This window comes from Lynx canadensis, chromosome B2 (assembly GCF_007474595.2).
Source record: "Lynx canadensis isolate LIC74 chromosome B2, mLynCan4.pri.v2, whole genome shotgun sequence".
NCBI lineage: Eukaryota > Metazoa > Chordata > Mammalia > Carnivora > Felidae > Lynx > Lynx canadensis.
Window position 1 is genome coordinate 42,422,600 of NC_044307.1, and position 25,076 is coordinate 42,447,675.

General features: G+C 57.3%; 1 protein-coding gene across 2 annotated transcripts; it reads left to right on the forward strand.

Moving 5' to 3' along the window:
- Positions 1–105: 105 nt before the first annotated feature.
- Positions 106–24,468, forward strand: TMEM63B (transmembrane protein 63B). Of its 2 annotated transcripts, XM_030315606.2 has the most exons (24): positions 106–224; positions 6,812–6,994; positions 7,283–7,362; positions 7,622–7,663; positions 8,640–8,730; positions 10,160–10,197; positions 11,129–11,271; positions 11,384–11,435; positions 11,894–12,002; positions 12,703–12,773; positions 15,657–15,737; positions 16,213–16,336; positions 17,157–17,290; positions 17,433–17,570; positions 17,695–17,848; positions 18,760–18,866; positions 19,135–19,221; positions 19,425–19,490; positions 20,853–21,015; positions 21,581–21,686; positions 22,675–22,842; positions 23,074–23,189; positions 23,345–23,425; positions 23,699–24,468. In XM_030315606.2, exons 2-24 carry the CDS (start codon positions 6,983–6,985, stop codon positions 23,888–23,890), a joined length of 2,355 nt encoding a protein of 784 aa, XP_030171466.1. In that variant the 5' UTR covers positions 106–224; positions 6,812–6,982; the 3' UTR covers positions 23,891–24,468. The 2 variants fall into 2 exon arrangements, with proteins under 2 accessions (XP_030171466.1, XP_030171467.1); XM_030315607.1 differs by lacking the exon at positions 7,622–7,663 and having other exon boundaries at positions 124–224; positions 23,699–24,464.
- Positions 24,469–25,076: the final 608 nt, after the last annotated feature.

Here is a 25,076-nt window from a genome sequence, read left to right on the forward strand (position 1 = left end):
GAGAGTGCGCGCGCGCCTTGCGTGTTCTGGCGTGGGGGGCGGGACCTGTGCGGCCCCGCCCCCTCCTCATCCCCCTCCCTCCTCCCGCTCCCCCTCCCCCAGACACTGCCGCGGCCGCCGCAGGAGCCCGGAGCTCGAGCCGCCCAGCGACTCCCCTCCCCCTCCCCCAGCCCCGCCCCGCCCCAACCCGGGGCTCCAAGCCGGAGCCGAGTCTGCGCCTGGGGGTAAGTACGCGACCCTTCCCCAACCCCTTCTCTTTTCTTTGAGGCTCCTACCACCACCCAAAGAAAACCCCAGACTCAGCTACGTGTCCCCTCCCTTCAACCTCCTGCGGGACCCAGAGGTGCCCGGGCCCGCGGGACCCAGTGGTGCCGCGCGCTGCCCCCAACCTCGTACCATCCTGAGCCAAATGCTAGTCCTCTGACCCTGCCGCGGGTCCAGATGTGCACCGCCGTCTGTCCCCACCCCTAGGGAGATCCCGAGGGGTGGGACCCCCGCCCCCGGCCCCCAAGCGCCACTCTTCTCCCACCTGCCGGGTCCAGGTGCGCGTCCCCCGCATGCCCCTCCAGGGTTCCAGCTGCGCCCCCATCAGCTCGCCGCCGCTGTGGGGAACCTGCCGCCCCCGCCCCCGAGTTTTGGATTCCAGGGTCGCCAAGTCCAATGTCCTCGGTCTCTTTTATCTTTTCTCCTGTTCCCGGGGCCGAGAACCACCCACCCCCCCAAGCCTGCCCGGGGCAGGGGTTCGGGATCGGACAAGGGCAGGGTTCGCGGGTGCTGGCTGGAGGCCGGCCGCTGCCCCCAGCCCGTCTGGGGACTGGTCTCGGGCTGAAGAGGCGACTGGCCCCGGGAGCGTGTCCTCTCCTTGCGCCCCGCACAGTGCAGTTCATTCATGAGCCGCCCGGGCCTGCGTTGGAGGGTGCGGTGGGGAAAGGCTTCAGAGGCGGAACAAGGAGTGGGGCAAAGGCCCTGTTGGGGGGAGGGGGCGCGCTTTGTCCCTCCTGGCCTTCTTGACCGCCTAGCGAGGACAGTCCCAAAGATTTGGCGCCTTGCTCCTCAGAAGAGAAGGTCGCTTGGGAAGTGGAGAGGAGAGGTCAGAGGGGCCAGCTGCCCTTGGGGCTCTGTGCTGCCACCTGCCTGGGTCCCCTGGGGGGAGCTCTGGCCGCTCAGCACTCCACTTCCCTGCGGGGCAGGAGGGTCTGGGCTTCTGTACCCAATACCACTCTCTACCCTTTCCCTGGGTCTGCCCAGGAAAAATGAGGCTGTGCTCAACCCTCTTGAGTAGGGACCCCCAGTCTTGCTTCCCAGGCCGTGAGAGGAGAGGAGTGGGAGTGTCTACCAGGCTTCCAGCCCTGGTTGTGCTGGCAGCGTGACTGTCCTCCAGGGCAGAGGGTCCAGGCCCTGGCTTGCTCCAGGTGGCACAAGCTGGGGCCTGCTGTTGGCTCATCCAACTCAGTCTTGGCCTATGGTTGGGTGGTGGGTGGGGATGTGGCAAGGCAGAAGGCAGGTGGTGAGTAGCTAAAGGTAGTTAGGGAAGCTAACCCCCTTTTGGACATCCTACAAGTTCCCTCCGATTATAACAGAGTCTTGGAGAGCTCAGTTCAAATTCCAGATCTGCCATTCTTTAGCTGTGTGACCTTGACAAGTTACTTAACCTGTCTGAACCTTAGTTTTAATTAAAAAGTGCATTTACTACCACCTCCTTACGAGATTTATCATGAGGATCAACTAGATAACACAGGGAAAGAGCCTGGCACCCTGCCTCGTTGTTGATCGATAACGGGTCTCTTCTCTAAACTTCTGACCCATCTTGGCATAACATCACCCTCCTGGGCTCCCACCTTTCTGGTCTGCTACAGATGGATTGGATATGTTTGAAGAGTCTGGGAACACTCCCTGCCACTCAGCGGCAGAGTCCTGAAGGCCATATAAACCCTTTAGTCTACACAAGAAGCCCATCCTGACTGAGGGGCTCTGTGACGTTAAAGTCTGTTTTCCTTTATTTTGATTTTTACCAGTTTTCCTTCACTAAACCAACCCCTTATATGCCAACACTTTATTAATAACAGTACCTAATATTTTTAGAATCCGTCATGTGCCTTGAACTGTATTAAGAGCTTTACTAAGTCATCTTGTTTAGTTCTCAAAACAACCACACAACTGAATTATGATTCCCATTTACTGATGAGGGAACTGAGGCCCAGGGTGGTGAAGTAATTTGCCCAGGTCAGTAGCCAGATCTGTCTCATCCTAGATAGAGCCTGAAATCACAATCCCACGGTCTGAGTGGGAGGGTCTGGCAGCCACAGGCAAGAAGGAGGGCAAACAGGTAGAAATAGGGTGTGGCATTTTTCCAGAGCTGGAGCTGGCAGCCCCCACCCCCACCAGGTCCCTGATGGAAGCTTCTCCTCCGGCCAGGGCAGCAGCATGCGGCAGTCAAGACCACACACTTAAGCCGGACTGCCTGGGTCCATATCTGGATCTGTGACAGACTGACTGTGTGACATCGGGCAAGTTCTGCACCCTCTCTGTACCTCAGTGTCTTCTCAGGGTTGTGATGGCTAGTAAATGAGCTAACATGTGTAAAGCACTTAGAACAGTGCCTGGCACAGAAGAAGAGGGAAATCAATATTTGATAAATGCATTCTTTCGTACTACTTTGTTTTTTAATTTTTTAATGTTTATTTATTTTTGAGAGAGAGAAAGACAGAGCACGAGTGGGGGAGGGGCAGAGAAAGAGGGAAACACAGAATCCGAAGCAGGCTCCAGGCTCTGAGCTGTCAGCACAGAGCCCGACTCCGGCTCCAACTCCAGAACGGTGAGATCATGACCTGAACTGAAGTCGGAAGCATAAGGGACTGAGCCTTAAGACGTCCCTTTTCCTGCTACTATTTATCCTCTTTTGCAGATACTTTAAAAAAAAAATTTTTTTTTTAACGTTTATTTATTTTGAGACAGGGAGAGACAGCCTGAACGGGGGAGGGTCAGAGAGAGGGAGACACAGAATCTGAAACAGGCTCCAGGCTCTGAGCGGTCAGCACAGAGCCTGATGCGGGGCTTGAACTCACGGACTGTGAGATCATGACCTGAGCCGAAGTCGGATGCACAACCGACTGAGCCACCCAGGCACCCCTGCAGATACTTTTTTTGCCCATCTCTGTGAAGCTTGGAGGGGTGGAGCAAGGATATTAATACCTCTTTGCTACAGTTTGGAAGACTGAGGCCCAGGTTACACAGTAGCAGAGCTGGCCTACATCATCATCCCCTCCCTTCAGAACACACAGCCTTCCTGATCCCAAGCCCTAAATGAAATCTTCCCAAGTAACTCTGGAAGAAAAAACTTTTACCTTCTAACTCCCTCACCCTCACCATGCACACGCTTTTTAATGGTAACATAACAACCTTTAGATAGCTAGAACTAAAATCCTCTGCCATTTTTGGGGCGCCTGGGTGGCTCAGTCGGTTGAGCGTCCGACCTTCGGCTCAGGTCAAGATCCACGGTTCATGAGTTTCGAGCCACGCGTTGGGCTCTGTGCAGCCAGCTCAGGGCCTGGAGCCTGCCTTGGATCTGTGTCTCCCTCTCTCTCTGCTCCTCCCTGCGCACACTCTGTCTCTCTCTCAAAATAAATAAAAAGGATTTTTAAAATTTAAATAAATAAATAAAATCCTCCTCCACTTTCTACTCCTGCCAGCTAAGTCTCAGTGTCAGACTAGAGAAATTCCAGGATACACCTGGCCCAGGGATGAACTGCCCCCTCACTTAGTCCTCCCCCAAATATTCCGCCTCAGTTTCTGCCACCCTCCCAGCTGCTCTCCCTAAAGCTTGAGCAGCGGCCTAGGTGAAGTTCAGCGCCCCCGCAAACCCTGCCCCCCACAATTAGGAGCACCAAGGAATCCAGTGAGCCTGAAAGCCACTGGCCCTGACTCCACCCTTTACCTGCCCTGTGACCTCATGTGAGTCCTTCTCCTTCTCTCTCCCTGAGCCCCTGCTTCTCTCCCCTGTAAAAGAGGGGATAGTGATCGATCCAGCAAGTACCTTGCCTTCCTTGGGCAATGCAGTTGGCCCAAGATCAATGCAAGTTGTTGGGGGAGGGGGGGAGTGCTTTGTGACTGTAAAGAGGGAAGCAGCAGGGTAGACACCATAATTTCAGTACTAAGCATCTACCTGGACCTTCACCCCACCCTATGGGGTCCCCTTACTGCAGAAGCTCGCAGAACGTTCCCACCTTCTTTCAGTGTGGACAGGACTGGGGGGGGGGGGAGGGTGCGTGGTACTCCAGGGGTTTGTACCCATTGCATTCTGGTCTGATGGAGCCTTGGAGTTGGGGAGAGAGACAGGCAAAAACTAGGAATGGACTGTCTTGATTGCTGGAGTATACTGGAGCGGGGGCGGGGGCCACTAATTCAGAGGGCCGCCAACCATCACAGACCCAAGATCCAAAATACCTATACCTACCTTAACCTCCACTTTAACCCTGGTACTGCAGGGTTCTACACACCTCACGTTTACATATCCAAGCTTCTAGGCACACCCACAACCCCCCCAACTTACACACCAGTCTCCTACCTCCCCCCCCAACACACACACACACACACCACACACACACACACATCAACACATGTCTGCACACCTAAACATACACATTCCCACAATGCTCTGGTATTCTCTAGATGGAGAATGAGCATTTATGAAACTTCTGTGTTGTGCGGAGTCCTGTTCTAGGCACATCAGAAAAGCATGGTGCCCTGAGGTTGACCTAGATTTGAACTCCATCATTTTATGAGCAGTGTGGACTTAGGGAAAGTTGTTTAACCTCTCTGAGCCCCTGTGCCCTCATCTTAAAATGGCAATAAGATCCAACTCAGGATTGTCGAGGATTAAACGAATTGTGTATGTATTATTCTTGAAACAGTGGGTACTAGATAAGTGGCGCCTGTTGTAATTACTAAATTCATGGGTGTTTTGGGTTTTTTTTAAGGCAACTTGGGCTGGAAGGGAAGAGGGAGGCATAACACTGGGCAGTTTACACTTTAGCCTTCTTAATACAGGCTTTTCAGAGACTCCCTGGGACCAAGTATACACATCTAACAACCACACGCCTTCCCCCTCCAACTTGAGAGCTGGTGCCTTTCCCTGCAATGAAGTGTCAGGAAGGGGAAAACCAGGGATCGGTGGGCAGCGAGGAAACCCTCCGAGTCCCCCCAAAGGGGCTGGGGATGCTTGCTGCCAGAGTTACAGTCACTGATTCTCGGTTTGTTGTTCTCTCTCTTTGTCTGGTTTCCTCTCTTCCCTGGGGACCTCCACCCCAACCCCAGGCAGAGTTTCAGTGTTGTCACAGAAGGGGCCCCCAGGGGCCCCCAGTAGGACGGGGTGGAGCAGCGTGCCTCGGCCACACTTCTCCACCGTAGGAGCCTCCCCCAGAGCCCTGCTAGGTTCCGTCCCCAGACACTCCCAGAACCCAGGTATCCGGGCTGGCTGCCCCTTCCCTCCTCCTCCCCGCCCCAACCACCCAGCCCAAAGAGGGCCGGGCAGCCGGCAGTGGGCAGTGGCGGGGAACCGGGCTGGAGGGCAGTACCCTGGCTGCCGGGGACTTGGCAGGCTAAGAGGCCCCCGCCACTCTCTCTTCCTTTGCCAATGGAAAAGCTCGCTGGAGGGCACAGCATTCCCAGCCTGCCCTACTCCGGAGGCAGGAACAGGGCACTCTGGGAGTTGTAGTTCTCACACCACTCAGGTGACCCCTGTGCTGAGATCGTCGGAGAGGTGAGGAAGCTGGAGGGGAGGAGCTGCTTCCAAGGCAGGAAAAAAGGAATGAGGGTAAGCAGGAGTGACTGGGACCAGGTAGATAACACAAACCCAGAAGTCCTAACTTTTTAACCTGACTGCCCACTCTGACCCCATCCTCAGGTCCCTACTCTGAGGACAGAGAGCCAGCTCTGAAGCTGAACATCTTTTTTTTCTTTGTTGTTTTTTTTTTTTTTAATGTTTTTATTTATTTTGGGGACAGAGAGAGAGCATGAGCAGGGGAGGGGCAGAGAGAGAGGGAGATACAGAATCCAAAGCAGGCTCCAGGCTCCCAGCTGTCAGCACAGAGCCCGACACGGGCTCGAACTCAGACTGTAAGATCATGACCTGAGCCAAAGCTGGACGCTCAACCGACTGAGCCACCCAGGCATCCCCCTTTTTTTCCTTTGTTTTGAAGCCGTTATATCGAGAAAGTGATTAACAGTGCCGAAATCTCTAAGCAGATGAAATCATGCCATTTTTTCTAATAGAGGTAGAAGAGAAGATCAGGATGAGGTAGCTGGTTCCTGACTCATCTTCCCCTGGCCTCCTGACCCCACCTTTTAGCCTTGAACCCTCAGACCTAAGACCTCTCCCCATCTTCCCTCATGTCTCTGCCTGAGACAGAGAGAGAGGGAGAGAGAGGGAGAAAGGAAAGCATGAAAGTGTGTGTGTGTGTGTGTGTGTGTGTGTGTGTGTGTGTGTGTGTTTGGAAAGTGTTGTGTGTGTGTATGGAGGTGGTGGGAGGTAGGCAGCAGAGACTCACAACTTCCAACTTAGAAAAACCAGTCTCCCCAGTGCAGATCTGGGCCAAGTTCCCCAGACCCTGGGTGGGGTCTCGGCCTCAGAGCCAATGAAGGTAAATCCATGTGAATCAACCCTCCCCTCCCCAGGCCCTTATCTCTGGAAGCCAGTGCTTCCCCCCACCCAGGCAGCCGGTGATCTGCCCTCACTCCCTCTCCCCGTGCTCATGCTGGGAGCCATGAGGCGGACAGGGGATGAGCCCAGCTGACCATGGTGCTCTCTGCTCAGGAGGACCATGCGGCAGTAGCAGCCATGCTGCCCTTCCTTCTGGCCACCCTGGGCACCACGGCCCTCAACAACAGCAACCCCAAGGACTACTGCTACAGTGCCTGAATCCGCAGCACCGTCCTGCAGGGCCTGCCCTTTGGGGGTGTCCCCACCGTGCTGGCTCTTGACTTCATGTGCTTCCTTGTGAGTGCCCACACATGCCCCCCCCCGCCCCCCATGCCTGGCATCCACACCCTGTACCTAGCTAGCTAACACCTGCAGCTCTAACCACTCTTCCACCTGACCCTGACTCCCCAGGCTTAACTATGGGAGGGATCCGTATCACGCAGCCCAAGCCTAGCCTCTGACCATTCACCCAAGCCAGGGTCAGCCCTTTCTAAGGCCAGATCCCAGCCCCTCTGCCCCTGCCCTCCAGGCTAGTCCCGTGGGTGGACGGTCTCTCTACCTGCCAACCATTCCCTCTGCCCACAGGCACTGCTGTTTTTGTTCTCCATTCTCCGGAAGGTGGCTTGGGACTATGGGCGGCTGGCCTTGGTGACAGATGCAGACAGGTAAGGCTTGGGGACTCTCCCTCACCCCTGCACACATACACATGCACACTCACTGTCACTCACTCAACACACACCCATCACTCCTCGGGATAGGAAAGAGCCAGCCCTCTCTCATCCCCCTTTGTCGGGGGATGAAGAGGGACCAGTCCCAGAACAGCCATGGGGGACATGAAGGCCTACAGTTGGATCTGTGTCCTTTGTCAGTCCCCCAGGACCCTCCCCCCCTCCCCTGTTAACCCTGTCTGTTCTCTGTCCCCAGGCTTCGGCGGCGGCAGGAGAGGGAGCGAGTGGAACAGGAATAGTATGTGGGGCAACCTGCCCCCTCATCCCCACTAAACCAGCTTTCTCTTTTCTTCTCTCATGCTTCTTTTCTCTTCCTGCCTCGTTACTGGTTTCTCTTTGCAGTTTTCTCCTCTGCAGGCTCATGTTTCGGACTAACGCAGGCGGTGTGCTTTGCAGAGCAGGGGACTCCCAACTTGTCTCTGCCTCGCTCCCCCATCTCTCCCTCTGGCTTTCTGCCTGGGAAAAGCCCCTCCCCATATGTCTGGCTCTCTCCATGGTGGCCGGTGGCCAGGCTGGAGGGGCTGTCCTCCCGGAAACTTAGAGGATGCTCACCTGTTGGTCCCAGAGACAAGATTGGGTGTCCCCAGTGGCTTGCCATCCCCTAACAACTAGTTCTTCATATTTCAGGGTTCCCTGCTCACCCCTTCTGGAAGCCTGGGAGGGGGGCCTCCCACGGAGCCCCGAGTCTGGGCTTTTGTGTCACATCATTGTCTCTGTCTATAGGACTGGCGTTGGAGTTGCAGCAGCTGCTGGGGTCAGGGAAGAGGGAGGGTAGGGTCCCACCTGGGAGGCATCCCCCAGCCCCTGATCCCTCCAGCCCTTCTGGGGCTCTCCTAGTCCATCCTTTCCTTCAGCTCCCCATTGCCCTGTGCATAATACTGGCTCTGTCACCCCCCTATCCCGTCCCCTGCTGGTCAGCCCCAGAAATGCAGGGCCTCCTCACACTCTCGCTCCAGCCTCCAGGGAGTAAGATGAAGACACCCTCTCCCTTCACTCACTGCCCTGCACTGGTGTGCCCTCCAGGTGCCCTGAAGGAGGGAGGTGCAATTAAGGGAGGCAGGGAGAAGGCAGGCGTTCGCCCCCGCTTCAGCCTCTGCGCTTTCTGTGCTTTGTCTAGCCCCTGGAGCTCTGGAGGGGGAGCCCCCCACTTCAGTCCCGCTCCCCAGGAGCTCAGACTCACCAGGCTCTCTGATCTCTCACCTCCCCACCCCCAGTGTGGCCTCAGCTATGCACGGGGACAGTCATGACCGGTATGAGCGTCTCACGTCTGTCTCCAGCTCCGTCGACTTTGACCAAAGAGACAATGTGAGTGCCCTCCCCCAGACTTGTTAGCCACCCGCTCCTTCTCCGGGGCAGGGGGCTTAGCAGCCTCTAGCCTCCAGTGATGCAGAGTCAAGGACCTGGAATGTGGCCTTCTCCTCAGCAAGGGCAGTGCTCGTCTAAGAGCCACAGGATGGCCACCCAGACTCGCTCTGTACTCCACGCCAGCCTCCAAATCAGCACAGACCTAACATTGTGAATCCCGCACTTTGCACCACGTAGAGCCCCGTGCCCGACTCCACCTGTTAATCCCAAGAACCCCTTCTTCCTTAGGGTTTTAGAAGTAATGACAGGCCTTTCTGCCCCATGGAGCAGAAGCAGGAATTCATTGCGTTGCTCAGAGATTGCAGGCTGGTGGCCCTCGTCTAGATGGGGCCAGTTGTGGGTTGGGGCTGAGTGGCAGAGGTCCTTACAGATAAGGCGATTCACAGCAGTCCCCGGACCCTCATGCACACCAGACCCAGTACTCCAACATTACCTGCCTGGCCCCTGTCGTTCTGCCAGGGTGTGGGTCCTAGTCAGAACTCTAATCTTCAGGCCCTAGGCTGGCCCTGGGCAGTCCGGCTTGGGCTGGGTGGCCTGGGGGCAACAGCTCCTGTAGCAGCCATAGTAGAAGAAGCCTGTCAGCTTCCTGAGCTGGACTCACACCGGTAAGTGGCAAAGCAAAGCTATCACCCTTGCCTGCCAGAGGTGTCCACGTGGTCCCCGGACTCAGGTGATGTTGGCAGCAGGCAGCAGAGTCCTGCATCTTAACTGGAAGCACCTCTGTCCCCGATCCTGTGTTAAGCCTGGACCTTCCACTGGTAGGAAGGTGAGGGAGGGTTCTCTCTGCCCAGCCCTCCCCCCTGTATCCCGACCCTGCTCTCAGTGGGGTCTCTGCTGCAGGTAGGCCTGGGGGCTTGAGGGTGGGAGATTGAAGCTCACAGGGACCCGGGGGTTGGTCCCTCTGGGCTGTATTGGGAGAAAGGTGGCAGGAACTCGGGAAGCCTGGCCTGCTCCTCTGCTGTAGGCAGAGCCATGTTGCAAACTCTTCTTGTCTGGGTGTGGAGTCCCCACTGCCTCTCCTAGAACCCTGAATCCCACTCCTCCCTACGCTGACCCACACAGCTGCAGGCCTTCCTTTGGTTGCGCTGCCCCATTGACTCTTGGCGGGGATATGTAGCTCTGGACATGAGCATCCACAGATAACTCAGTTTGGCCTTAGTCCCTTTCTCCTTTGAGGGCTGGCACCTTCCCTCTCCCCCTCTGGGATGAGCTGCTTTCTTTGGGGGGTTGTGGAAGTTGTTCCAAGGTGAGCCCCAGCCTGGAGGTGATTATGAGAATGGGGCAGGTGGGATTTGAGGGGGAAGGGAGGCTGGGGGTGGTGGGGTGGTGGGGGGCTCCAGCTGATAGCCCTCTGTCCCCCCCACTCCAGGGTTTCTGTTCCTGGCTGACAGCCATCTTCAGGATAAAGTAAGTGAACAGTCTTCAGGCTCTAAGGAAAGAGAGAAACAAAGAAAAACTTCAGAACCTGTTACCTCCCTACAAAATCCAGAAGCCAGCAGCTTTGAGGGCCTTAGTGCTCCTAGCCAGCCCAGCACCCTCCTCCCTCCTCCAGGAGGCCAAGCCCTGGGGTCCTGGCCTCTGCTGTCCCCTGAGCTGGCCTCACTCTACCCCACGGTCTCCTGCATGCCCCCCTGCCTGGTGGGCCCGCTCTGCCCTCAGCTCTCCACACCCCTGCCACCCTGTGAGGGCAGAGGCCAGAGCCCCTCCACCTCAGAGCCTCCGTGTAGCCAGCGGGGCGGGGCGCAGCAGGCAGGCTGGGAACAGCCAGCCAGCAACAGGCAGGAGCCAGTGTCCATCAGGCAGAAGTCAGGAGATCGAGCCAGAGTGTGGCAGGCAGGCAGTGAGCGCTGAGAGAGGCAGGAGGCCCAGACAGGTCAGCACCACCACTGCCCACGCCCCGGCCCCCAGGGCCCCTCCCCAGGTGCACCACATAATGTGTTTCTCCAGCACCCATAAGGCGCTGCTCTGTCCCCAGCCTCCGTCCTCCCTCCTGCTCCAACCTCTTCCATCAACCCACCCTCCCTTTCCTCACCCCCTCTACTCCCGGCCCTTTCTTACCCTTTCTGCCTCTCTGCAATCTTCCCCTTTCCCCTCTGTTCCCCTCCTCTCTCTCCTCTTCTCCTTTCCCTCCCTGCATCCTTCCTTTCCTCCCTCCCCTTCCCTCTCCCTTTCTCATCCCCCCTCCCAATAATAGGGGGCCCAAAGACCCCAGCCCACCCCCATACTGCTGCCAGACTGGCAGGGGCTAGGGTGGACTTGGGGGCGGGCAGGGCAGGCAAGCTGTGGCCCCTCTGCCACCCGGCCCTCACCTGATTCCTCTGCTGCCCTGGGCCTGCAGGGATGATGAGATCCGGGACAAATGTGGGGGCGATGCTGTGCACTACCTGTCCTTCCAGCGGCACATCATCGGGCTGCTGGTCGTCGTGGGCGTCCTCTCTGTGGGCATTGTGCTGCCTGTCAACTTCTCAGGGGACCTGCTGGGTCAGTGAAGGCTGGGATGGGTGGGGTGGGGAAGGGAGGAGAGGGGGCAGGAGGGCACGCGTCCTGACCCCAGCATCATCCTCTCCCTCTTCCTGCCCCCTCCCACCCCCAGAGAACAATGCCTACAGCTTCGGGAGAACCACCATTGCCAACCTGAAATCAGGGTAAGATTGGGAAGCCAGTCAGTGAGGTCAGAGTCCAGCAGTAATGAGGAGGGGTGCGAGGGGGAGCACTCTGGGAAGAGGTGGATGTGGGGCCCTGGGGACTTGGATTGGAGACAGAGTAGGTGGATGTCTGCTGGGAGTCCCCAGAGATGACCAGATAAAGAAGCTGCTGTGTGACCTCAGGCCAGGGAAAGATGGCAGGGGGTAGTTAGGGGACAGTGTAGCCAGTGCACAGGGCAGGAGAGAGTGACCTCTTGGGGACATTTCAACTGCAGTGGAATAATCTTGGGACCCGGACGGTGTGAAGTATGGGGCCTGCCCTGTGAGGGGGCCAGTGCCAGAAAACCACCGGCAGTAGAAGGGCCTTGAACCAGGGCTGAATTCACACCGGGAGGCTGGGGGTTGCCTGAGTGGGTTCCTGGCCCCAGTGGCTCCATGTACCCCTCTGCCCCACCCAGGAACAACCTGCTATGGCTGCACACCTCCTTCGCCTTCCTGTACCTGCTGCTCACCGTCTACAGCATGCGTAGACACACCTCTAAGATGCGCTACAAGGAGGACGACCTAGTGAGTAGAGCCCAGCCGGCCTGCCCCGCCCCCAGCCTCTTCCCTTCCCTCTGGGCCTCTCTCCCCTCAGCCCTAAGGGGTGTCAGTGCCAGGGTGAGGCCGCCTGGGTTTCATTCCGGGCTCAGCAACTCAAGAGCCCCTATGCTGCAAGTTAAGTTACCTCCCCAAGCCTCGCTTCCTGATCTGTAAAATGAGACAACAGCAGAACCTTCCTAAGATGGGGGGTGGGGGTGGGGGGGGGGGGATGGGTAGGTGATAGGAGGCGTGGAAATCACTCGTGCTGTGCCTGGCCCTGGGGAAACAGCAGTGGTGATGCCGTGCTTGGGATGCTCCCTCCCTCTCCGCATCCATCTACCAGCCCAGTACTGAATGCCCACCCCACAGCAGCCACGGGGTGCCGGGGCCTTGTGGCCTGAGGGTCAGAGAGTAGTACCCCCTCCCTCGCCCTGGATGACCCCTCAGGAGTGAGAGACCAAATGGCTCTTCCATTAAGCTCCTGCCTGATTTCAATTAGATGCACTCCCCTGCTTTCCCTGGAACCTGGTTTATCCCTAAGGCCTCCTCCCACCCAGCTGCTCCTCTCTGCTCACCATTCCCCACGCCCTCCTGGCATTCTCGAGCCTCCTCTGGAAGGTACATGCGCCCTCCTGGCATTCTCGAGCCTCCTCTGGAAGGTACATGCGCTCCCCTCTCACCCCAGGTGAAGCGGACTCTCTTCATCAATGGAATCTCCAAATATGCAGAGTCAGAAAAGATCAAGAAGCATTTTGAGTGAGTGGCCACTCCTACCCCCAACCCCAGGTCCTGTGGGCCCTTCTTCCGTCTTTCAGCCCCTCAGACTTCTCACACCCTCCGGCTGAGGTCTGGGCTACAGCGGGGTGGAGACTAGACCACTGAAGGATTACGTGACCCCAGGGCATTCTAGCACCAGGGCTGGGTGATAGCCACCCCCGCCCCCAACAGCAGGGGAAATATAAGAAATACTTGTAAAGTGAGAGAAGGAAGTGTATGTCACATCCCCTCCCTCCTCTCTCTCACCACCCCCCCCCCCACTCCACCTCCCCTTTCAGCTTGAACTGGGTCATGGGTTGTTGGCCTGGGATCCAAGGGCCCTTCAAGGTGGGTGGCTTCAAAACCGTACGTGACATTCTGGGGTTTGTGTGCAGACTGGCAGGGAGGAGCTCTTGGCTTTCAGTGGATCCTCAGGGAGCCCGGGGGGACCTGAGCTGCATGTGTTCTCAGGCTCTTTTCAGCTCTTGAGTTGTGTCTCAGAGGGGAAGGGGAATATACACCTCCAAGAGCTCCAGGTAGCCGGAATGGTCCGCATCCGGGATTAAGGATCCTGTCATACATTCATCTGTGTGCTCAGCAGACTTTCTCATGATATTAAGCCTTGGGACCATAGAAACGAATGAAAGATCACTGAGCTCTCAGGAGGTTCACCTGGTGGAGGTCAGCGTCAGGAGCTGGTCCAGGGTCTGATCAGAGATTGGTCTGAGGCCAGTCTGTGGCCAGAATTAGGAGTTGGCCAGTGGGGTCCTGATAAGGGACATGGGCAGTTTGGATCAGGGCTCAGTCTCTGCTCAGGATCGGGACTTAGTGAGGTCTGTATCCACAGCCAGTTGGCCTGGATCAGAAGCCAGTTGTTGTTCTGGATCAGAACAGGATTGGGAGTCAGCACCTGGCCGAGGTTAGATTGCAGACCCCTTTGTTGCAGGCAGATGAGTGGTTTGTGATCAGCATCAGCGGCCGGATAATCATTCATTCAACATGCATTTATTATCACTTTCTGTACTCCAAGCATAAATAAATTAGAAACAGGCCCTGCCCACACAGAAGTTCGAGAACAGCGGTCAAAATTAGATCATCCTCGGTCAGTACGAGAGCGACTTGGGATCCTGTCTGGATTCCCAGCTGTGATCGGCATTAGGGGGCAGTCCGAGTCAGGATTAAGGACAGTGTGTGCTCAGAATTAGGTGGCATCTTAATATCACTGTCCTGTTGGGATCAGTTGTCAGCTTGTACTGGTTAGTCCTTTAATGACAAATCCTTCTTGAGCACCTGCCGGGCACCCGCCCTGGAGGGGGACCTAGGGTTACAGCAGTAAACAAAGAAAGAAAGCCCCTGCCCTTGTCCGCTGGCATTCTGGTGAGCGAGACAGGTAATAAACAAATGAACTAGTAACAGACATTGTGTCGAGTAGGGGTGGGTGCCAGGGGGAAAACCAAAGCAGGGAGAGGAACAGAGTGAGGGAGTCAGGAAGGGCTGCTGTTTCCAGTGGGGTGGGGGGGGGGGAGCGGCGGCGGGCATGCTGACAGGGCCCTGCACACAGTGAGGAAGTGAACCCCGCTGACCAAACATCCATTCAGCACACACTCATCGTACACCTACTGTGTGCTTCCTACCAGGGAGACAAAGGAGAACCAGGCCTGATGGGTGTCCGTGGGGAGCTCATGGTTCAGGCTGTTTCAGGAGTCAATCTACGGTTTTGTTTAGGAAGCAGACTGTGATTAAAATTTAGTGGTCAGCCTCTAAGCAGGGTGGGGGGGAGACTGTGGTCCTAATTGGAGTTTGAGGGGTCAAGGAGGTGAGCATCAGGGAACAGCCATCTCATGGACCCATTCGTTCAGCGCATGTTTATTGAGTACCTAGTATGTCTAAGCTGCTGGCCCAGGCCCGAGCACATGGTGATGAGTAGGGCTTGTGATCCAGGTCTGGGGTCTGTCTGAATTAGAGGACTGACCCAGCAGAATTAGGGAATATCCCGTGTGTAATATCAGAGAGCCTGCATGGCAGGGATTAAGGGGTTAGAGATTAGTCGGGTGAGAATGAGGGCTCAGCCTGCCACAGGGTTCCAGGCCCTTCCAAAGAGGAGCCCTAAAATGGTTAGAGTAACACCGTGTGGGGGGAAAAGTCTGTAGTGCATTTCAAGGACCGCATCCCAGATTTAAGTTTGCAAATTCTCGTGCTTTTGGGAACCAGATATTGTGCATCTGTTAACACTTGGTGGTTCTTCATTTAAAAAAATTTTTTAAAGATGGGGCTCAGTCTAGATTGGGGAGCAGGGAGCAGTGTGCGATGAGAAGTGAGAAGGAGCCGCAGGCACCCCTCGAGTCCTGCCAGGTACCAGCACCGAGAGTCACATACAGTCTCTCTCTGCTCGGTTTCTGGGCAAGGTGAGGGTCAATCTCGGGTCAGGGTTAAAAGGTCAGTCTTGGGTCTGCAGACCGGGCCGTGGGTTGGTTGGGATCAGTTGGACCATAAGGCAAGGCTAAGTGTTGGACTGTAACCAAGTATTCTGGAAACAGGGTTGAGAGAACAACCTGAGTAGAAACCGTTTCTCTCAACTGAAAGGTCAGAGCTCTGAACAAGAGTCAGACCACGGCCGTGGCCTCCCCTAGCACCATGCGGGGGTGCACTCACATCCACGGTCATCATCGGGGTGTGCTCAAGGTCCCCGTGCCTCAAGGCTCCCCGCTGCTGCTCAGTTAAACGCAGGGAGGAATTTCCAAGTTTCATTCTTACGGAGCTCCCATTTTTGTAGACCAGAAAGAGGGAGCTTGAATTGGGGGTGTATGTCTTCACGGTTGCGGCTGCAAGTCGGGGGCAGGTGGGCAGGGTCGCCGCAGAAGATGATGGTGGACTGTATTTCAGGGAGGCCTATCCCAACTGCACGGTTCTTGAAGCCCGCCCATGTTACAACGTGGCTCGCCTCATGTTCCTCGATGCAGAGAGGTAATGGGGGGGAATGACACGTGGGGGCCCCTGCCTATTATAGAGTGCATCTCAGCTGCCACAGGGGAACCTGGCTCCCCATCCAGGTGTTTCCCAGGGCATTTGATTTTAATTCAACCCCTGGGTTGCTTGTCAACCCAGCTCTGGAAAGAGCAAAGCCCGGAGGTTAGCGTTTGTTGCAAGAAGAAAGGAGCCCACCATCCCCACCCCGTCCAAGGACATCCCCTTCTCCAGCTACAGTATGAAAACTTTAGGCCAGACTATAGGAAGAATTTCTGGCCCTCAAGGGATGGGCGGGAAGACCCTGGAATGGGGACATACCTGAACCATACATTCTAAGCAGATCCAAGAGTAAGATCACCCCTGTCCTCAGGGAGTGGACTTAGGTGGCCCCTCAGCTGGGCTCCCTACTCACCCTCCCAGCCATTCCTGGCCCCAGCTGGGTGGTGGGTGACTGGACCCCTGGATCCCACAGGAAGAAGGCCGAGCGGGGAAAGCTCTACTTCACAAACCTCCAGAGCAAGGAGAATGTCCCCACCATGATCAACCCCAAGCCCTGTGGCCACCTCTGCTGCTGCGTGGTGCGAGGCTGTGAGCAGGTACGAGGTGACCTCAGGCCCCCAAAGCTCCTGCTGGATATGGGGAGGGGTTGGACAGATCTTGGGAAGACAGATCACACAGATGGGCACATTCCAGGTGCGTGCCCCACGACCCCGGGAACACACACACACACACACACACACACACACACACACACAAATGGGTCTTAAACAGCCAAAGGTAAGGGACGCCTGGGTGGCTCAGTCAGTTAAGTGTCTGACTTAGGCTCAGGTTATGGTCTCACGGTTCGGTTCTTGAGTTCAAGCCCCGCATCAGGCTCACTGCTATCAATGCAGAGCCTGCTTCAGATCCTTTGTCCCCCCCCCCCCCTCAAAAATAAATTAAAAACACCAACGGTAAACAGACTCCCTGAGGAGGCAAGGCCATGCGGCCCGGGGGCTGGAGGTAGGGTGCCAGGATGGGGAGCAGGGCGCAACCCTCCCTCAGTAGGTCCCCACCTGTTCTACAGTCCTTGAAGCTCCAGTTCCACTACTGGGTTTGTACCCATCCCTCCAGTGACCAAGTTTTCAGGGCCCAAGTCAGAAGAGGTCAGCCAAGAGGACAGTGCTGTGGTGTATTTACTAGCTCTGTGGCTTTAGGCGAGTTTTCTGACTGCTCTGTGCCTCAGTTTCCTCATCTGTAGGATGGGGCTAATTGTACCTACCTCGGGCTTATGAGGATTACGAGTTAACACATAGAAAGCCTAAAGCAGTACCTGGCCCGTAGTAAGCCCTGGGGCAGCGCCGCTGGGCATGGAGGGGACCAGCCCGGCTCTCTGACCAGAACCTTTGCCTCACCCGCCCTCCCCCCCACCGGCAGGTGGAGGCCATCGAGTACTACACAAAGCTGGAGCAGAAGCTGAAAGAGGACTACAAGCGGGAGAAGGAGAAGGTGAACGAGAAGCCTCTTGGCATGGCCTTTGTCACCTTCCACAATGAGACCATCACCGCCATGTGAGCCCCTGCCCTGCCTGCCCAGCCCAGTCCTTGCCCCCCACCGACCAGCCGGGGCTCCCGGGTCCCCATGCTCACGGCCAGCTGTCGGCAGTGGGGTCCCCAGCAGCTGGCGCCCTGGTAACCGGTGCCCGTCCCCCAGCATCCTGAAGGACTTCAACGTGTGTAAGTGCCAGGGCTGCACCTGCCGCGGGGAGCCGCGCTCCTCGTCCTGCAGCGAGTCCCTGCACATCTCCAACTGGACCGTGTCGTACGCCCCCGACCCCCAGAACATCTACTGGTGAGCGCTGGGGTGGCGGGGGCACGTTCCGTGGGGCCTGCTGGCTCCAGTGGGTAGAGGGGAGGTGTCACCGGGAACCATCAGCATGCGGTCCCCAGGATGACCCTCTCCCCTGCCTTCCCAGGGAGCACCTGTCCATCCGAGGCTTCATCTGGTGGCTGCGCTGCCTGGTCATCAATGTCGTCCTCTTCATCCTCCTCTTCTTCCTCACCACCCCGGCCATCATCATCACCACCATGGACAAGTTCAACGTCACCAAGCCTGTGGAGTACCTCAATGTGAGGCCCTGCCCCACCCCACCCCTCTATGCTGTGTCAGGAGACACAGATGCCGGGCCTCGGATCCCTCTTCGGGGGGAATCCAGAACACCCTCCTGCCCAGTCTGGCTCCTCTCCTGCTTTTCTAGCCCAGCCGCACCAAGCACTCCCACACGACCACGGGCCGTAAAGCCCTCTGTGAACTTCCCTGGGGCTCCCTGCCACCTTCTCCTAGCAGAGACCACCCTTGGGTTTGCACACATCTAGAGAGACACCGGGGAAGAGAGAGAGCCCAGGGCCAGTCCCTTCTCATCCCCCAGTCTCTCCGACAAACGAATGGAGGTTCAGACTACATCACTGGCTTCCAAACTCAGATTCTGGTGCCTTTATCAAAAAGACTCTTACGTGAAACCCAGCCCAGTGTGGAAAAGCAAGGCTGCTCAGATGGCAATAGAGTGATGGTCGCTTCCACCAGCTCTCCCCTCACCTCTCCTGCCACGCACACGGCATACCTCCTTGGGAGTCTCAAAGTCCAAAGGAAGATAGTTTAAAAAATTACTGACTGATAAGAGCAAAAGACATAAGACCCGGTTTTTCTGGGTTCAGATTCCACCGCCCTTCACTCCTCACTAGCCGGGTAACCTACTGAATCTCTTTTTGCCTTAGTTTCCTCATCTGTAAAATGGGGTAATATTGTGAGGATCAATACACGTAAAGCATGTGATCAATGCTGGGTACTTAGTAGATACCCAGCAAGTGCTAACTACTGATGCTATTCATAAGACCCTGGCCCCCACAGGTTCTGGACGTCTGTCATGGGGCTCTGAGAGCTGCGGGGCCTGGGGCTCAGTGGGGGAGGGGGCCGATAAGCAAAGCAAGCCGGACCGGGGCCGCTGCCCCTGCCTGAAACGCAGCCCCGTGCCCCACTGCAGAACCCCATCATCACTCAGTTCTTCCCCACCCTGCTGCTGTGGTGCTTCTCGGCCCTGCTCCCCACCATTGTCTACTACTCGGCCTTCTTCGAAGCTCACTGGACACGGTGAGACCCTTCACACTCACTGCACTCTGGCCCTCCTAGGTGTGCACCCGTCCCCCCACCCCCACCCCGCCGCCCCCCAGGCAGCCCTTTCCCCTTCAGCCTCCCTGCCCCAGGCGGCCCCAGAGCTGCTGGGGAAGGGATGCTGGCCGGCATCCTCACCCTGGGCGGCCCCCATCCCAGCGGGGCCTCCTGTGATACCATCCTGGCTAGGGGAGCAGGCGTGGGGGGCTGGTTCTCCTGACCTCTGCCCCCGTGCCCCCTGCCCCAGCTCCGGGGAGAACAGGACCACCATGCACAAATGCTACACCTTCCTCATCTTCATGGTGCTGCTCCTGCCCTCACTGGGACTGAGCAGGTAGGTCGCAGACGATGGGATGGGAGATGGCGTGGGGGTGTTGCAGGGTGGGCGAGGGGAACGGTTCAGGCTCCTACCTCCCTCACAGAGCGGGGGGACCCAGGTCTGGGTGGGCATCCCCAGAGGCTCACGGACTAGACTCCTCCTCTGGTGTTCTGGGCCATTCCAGCCTCCCACCACACCTCTCCACTCCTCCTCTCCAGCCTGGACCTCTTCTTCCGCTGGCTCTTTGACAAGAAATTCTTGGCTGAGGCAGCTATTCGGTTTGAGTGAGTGACCTGGGCCCCCAGGGAAAGAGACCGGAGGGCAGGGGTGGGTATGCCTGGGACATACTACCTTTCCCCATGGGAGGGTGCCTCAAAGCTTCCCACCCCCCGCTTATGCCTGGGACATACTACCTTTCCCCATGGGAGGGTGCCTCAAAGCTTCCCACCCCCCGCTGCAGGGAAGAGGAGGGGGCTTACAAGGTGTGGCAGGGTCATCCCAAAGCTGGCACACAGTGTCTCAGGTGTAGATGTGGGAGATATCCCTGGGGTCTGTGTTGGGGCTCATTCTCCGGGAACCCCTCTAGAGGTCACCTTCAAAGTGTATTTGGGGCTTTAGGACCCACACTGGGGCATTTCTCTGACCGTCTCTAGAGCTTGTATTCTAGGACTAACTGTGGGAGGCGAGTTTCACTCAGGAGGTTTGGAAAGGTGTCTGTAGTAGGATCTTAGCCATACTTTGGGAGTGATTTGGGTGTATCCCTGAAGGGCTCTGGAGCCCACACTTCTGAGTATTTATGGAAGGCTCTTGGGCTCCCAACTCTGGAGTATTTACGGGGAACTCTGGGGCTCATACTTTGGGATGTTTATGGGGCACAGGTTCTGGGAACACCTCTGAAGTTTCAGGCTCTTATCCAGAGGTGTGACTGTGAAATTCTTTATGGATCACCTTTTCTGGAAAGCCCTATGAAGCCGTTTGGGGGTGGGGGTGGGGGTGGGGGTGAGGGGCCACGTGCCATGGCTGTATATGTGGACACAAGCTCCAGGGGTCTTGCTCTAGGCCATCTGTGATCATCTTAGGCTCACACTTGGGGTGTCACAGGCACTGACAAAAGTTCTTGGGCTCCCCCACTGAAGATCTTTGAGGAAGGGTCTCTGGAGCTTGTGTTCTGGAGGTGGCTGAGGCTCACACTCTGGGGGTAATAACCATGGCTTAATTTAAGAGCTAAGGGGTAATTTCTGGATATTCCTAGGGCTCACGCCCTTGGGGGTCTTTTAGGATCTCATGGGGGTTGTCTGGAGACCTCGGACAGTCATACCCTGAACTCCAGTGGCCTCAGGGCTATGGAGCACTCTCCATGGGTCTTTATAGCACACAAGTTCTAGGCGCACTGCTGAGCTCACACTCCCAGGGTGCATCCACTCGCACTGAGGGTGTTGGAGGTGTCTGTTGATACTCCGGCATCTGCCCCTGGGGTTCACACTCTGGGGGGAAGCGGGGGCACAGGTGCTTGAGAGCTGACCTGGGGTATCCACACGGAGGAAGGCGCGTTGGGGGCGAAGGTGTGGTGTGCTCTCAGGCTGGCAGTGGGCAGGCCGCCGCCGGGTCTCCCAAGGGTGCAGTGCTGGAGCACTTGGTGCCTGCAGGTGCGTGTTCCTGCCCGACAACGGCGCCTTCTTCGTGAACTACGTCATTGCCTCAGCCTTTATCGGCAACGCCATGGACCTGCTGCGCATCCCAGGCCTGCTCATGTACATGATCCGGCTCTGCCTGGCGCGCTCTGCCGCGGAAAGGCGCAACGTGAAGCGGGTATGGCCGCCTGGGGCCGCAGTGGCCCGCACAGCGCCCCCTGGTGGGCCCAACCAGAAACAGTGACAGTTCAGCTAGGGTGTGGGGACACAGGGGTGCCGGAAGTTGCAGGACCCAGTTCCGAGGCCTTGGGCTTTCCCTTTCCTTTCTGGAGCCTCAGTTTACCCATATGTGCGACGATGGATCAACATAGAGAACCCCGAAGGCACCTGCCAGTTCTGACAGTCTAGTGTTCCCATGGGAGTTGGGGGAGGTCCGGGTCCCTAGACCTAGGATCCCTGTGCCCTCACCCCACACGAGGTCTCTGGGCATCCCATTCCCAGGCCTACCAACCTGCCAGCCCCTGATTTCTCAAAGCCCCCCCCCCCCCATGCCCCGTCACTGTACCCACCCTGACTCAGCCACAGCCCCTCTTTCCATCTGCTTTGCCCTGCCCCACCCTGGATATTGGGTTCCTTTTCCCCACAGCTTCGTTCCTGGCCCCCTGCCCCCTCCCACCTGCCCTGTGCCCTTCTAGTCTGTCCCTCCCTTCCCTGAGCCACCCTCCTGCCCATCTCCCCCCCAGCATCAGGCCTACGAGTTCCAGTTTGGCGCAGCCTACGCCTGGATGATGTGCGTCTTCACGGTGGTCATGACCTACAGTATCACCTGCCCCATCATCGTGCCCTTCGGTAGGCACCGCCGCGCCGGGACCTGGGCCCTGCTCGGGGGGACCCAGGACCTCACCCGCTTCACTCCAGTAAGGCAGGCCGCCCTGAGTGGACAGGGCCCCGGCTGGGAGGCCGGCCCCTCAGGCCTCCCGCCCGGTCCCTGCCTCAGTCTGGGGACGGGCCTGGGGGGAGGAGGGGGAAAACCATCTCAGCTCAGGTTGGCTCCAGCTGGTGTGCTGAGCCCCTGGGCAAAGCCACCCAACATGGCCATACTCATCCACACCAAGTGCCTTCACTCAACTGACATGCTCGGACACATATCACATACCCACAGAGGTATTCACACGTGCGCGCGCACACACACACACACACGCACACTGTCACTCCTACACAGCATCCGCGGGTACACATGGACACAGTCCCATAAGCTCAGGAAAGACCTTTGGATTCCAGGGTGGGGTTGGACTCTTGCCACTCACAGAGACCCACTGTAGCTGAACTGTGCGCCTTGGACAAGTCCCTCTTCCTTCTGAAATTTAGCAAAGTTTCTCTTCACCTGTTGCCCTACTAGTGACCTCTCCTTTCCCCCTGGTAACATCCTAACCCCTTAACCACCCTCCCTGGTTATTGAAGGCTCCAAAATAACCCCCTTGTCCTCATTTGAAAGCTCCCATTCCCTCAGCCTCCAGGAAAACAGAACTTACCATCTAATTTATACCCATCTGTTTAGGGACAGGGTAGAAAAAAAACCGAGAAGGGTTTCAAGAGGAAGCTCATTGACCCAAATGAATGGACTTCTAATAGTAGGGTTTTTAGCGAGGGGCAGCAGAACAAAGCAGGGAAGCTGAGGAAGTGGACAGTCTGTGATCCTGCGATGGGCTTGGGGCTGGGGCAGGAGGAGGGAGGCCAGCCCTTCAGCGATCTCGGTAGGACTGGGACGACCTGTGACGGACACACCGAGGTCCGGTGGCGTTGGTTCCGAGGTCAGGGCCCGTGTGGCTTCCCCCAGGGCTCATGTACATGCTGCTGAAGCACCTGGTAGACAGGTACAATCTCTACTACGCCTACCTGCCGGCCAAGCTGGACAAGAAGATCCACTCAGGGGCCGTGAATCAGGTGGTGGCCGCACCCATCCTCTGCCTCTTCTGGCTGCTCTTCTTCTCCACCATGCGCACGGGTGAGGGCCACCCCCCCACATGCCTCAGGGAGCTGGGGGAGGGGGACCCCCATTCAGAGTCAAGGCAGAGCAAGCCATGGGAGGGTCCATGATGGCCAAGGGCCACAGGCAAGGACCCTGGGAGAAGCCACAGCACATGGAAATGTGGGGTTGCGTTCAGAAGGCAGCGAAGGTGGGGGGGGGTGCCCAGAGGAAAGGTAGCAGCCCCATCCTCTGCCCCCCCCCCACCAGGGTTCCTAGCCCCCACGTCCATGTTCACATTCGTGGTCCTGGTCATCACCATCGTCATCTGTCTCTGCCACGTCTGCTTCGGACACTTCAAATACCTCAGTGCCCACAACTACAAGGTGTGGGGCCAGGGGGGCAGGGGATGGCTAAGGGCAGAAGCTCAAGGGGATGGGTGGGAGCTGAGGGCAGGGGTGCCAAGAGGGTGCAGGGTCATGATTGTGGCCGAGAGCCAAGGACATCTCCCCACTCCCTGACTCATTCTGGACCCCTCAAGATTGAGCACACGGAGACAGATACTGTGGACTCCAGAAGCAATGGACGGCCCCCCACTGCTGCCGCTGTCCCCAAATCTGCGGTGAGTGCCCCGATTCATGTGGCCAAAGGTGGGGAGGAGCCTCTGACTGAGACTCATTCCAAAGTTGGGGGTTCCATTAGTCCTTCAGAAAGTGAAGCCCATTCCAGACCCCAGAGGCAGGGAAAGATCTGGCTTCACTGAGGGGTCTGCCCACCTCTCCCTGGGGGGGAAGATCACTGTCCCGCTTCCTGGAGACCCTGAGATTCCCCCAGTCAACCCCTCGCCACCAGGAGCAGCTGTCCACCCTCACCCTCTACTCCTCTCCCCCTTCAGAAATACATCGCTCAGGTGCTGCAGGACTCAGAGGTGGACGGGGAAGGGGACGGGGGTCCTGGAAGCTCAGGGGATGAGCCCCCATTGTCCTCGTCCCAAGATGAGGAGCTGCTGATGCCACCTGATGGCCTCACGGACACAGACTTCCCGTCTTATGAGGACAGCCTCATAGAGAATGAGATTCACCAGTAAGGGGAGGGAGGGGCCCTGGAGGCCACGCCCTGCCCCCACCCGACCCCCCCCCACGGACACTAAAAACGCTAATAATTTATTAGATCTAAAGCCCCTTCCTCCCCCCATCCCCTGCTTTCATTAAGGTATTTAAACCTGGGGATTCCACCACTCTCCCCCCACCATGGAGGGAGGGAGGGAACCCCCCCAACCTCAGTGAGGAGAGCCCCGAGCCGGACCCGGGGCAAAGAGGGGTGCGGACAGGGTTCCCCCAGATCAGTGCCCCCCAGGCTAGTAGTATGGTCAGGAAGGGTTATTGAGAGCCAAGAGGGGTACCTGGTGCCATGGCTGGAGACCTGGGGGGGGGGCAAGCATATCAGGGGCCACCCCCCCCCCAGTTCTTTCCTCCCCCCAAGGCCCCCTGGGACCTGGCACTCCAGGGAAATGGAGCCTCCAGCCCCTGTGGGTTGCATGAGAGGGGAGGGGCTGCTGAGTGGGAGGAAGAGTCAGGCCCCCAGCCAGGGAGGTGACCTAGGGGTGGGGGGTGGGTATGGCTGACACTGGAAAATGGGTTTTTGCACTGTTTTTTTTTTTTTTTTCCTTTAAAATAAAAACAAAAAGAAAAGCTCTGAGGCACGTGTCTGATTTGTGCTGCCGCCCCGGACACGTGGGCTAGGGACCAACCACCCTCCTGTATCTGGAAGATCTGTTTGGACCCCAGGCAAGAGACTTCCTGTGCGGGACCTCAGTTTCCCCAGGGAGAGGAGAGAATGGGCCTGGGAGACTGCAGGGGAGTCTCAGGCAGGCGGAGCCTGCTGAGTTCACACCGCCACCCTGCTCTGGCATCTACTAGCTCTCAGCTCTGTCTTCACCCCCTGCCCGGAGGAAGCTGTAGGACCACTCAGTCTGAGGGACAGGGACACAAACCCACACACCCGAATCCCCAGGAGCCACACAGATGGGATGGAGATTCAGGGAGAAAGGCCATGCAAAACCACAGGTTCCCCACTGTCTTCTTGAAGACTTCCTGGAGGAGGAAGATCCCCAGAGGGCTGCTTCTAGAAAGGGGCTCAGCAGGTGGCTCTGGAGGGTGAGAGAGGCCAGAAAATGGGGCCACAGTAGTCCCGCAAATAATGCCATTATTATTTGTTGTCATTGTTGCCATAACATACCGAGCAGTGATGTGCCTGGAATCCTGCTGAGTGAC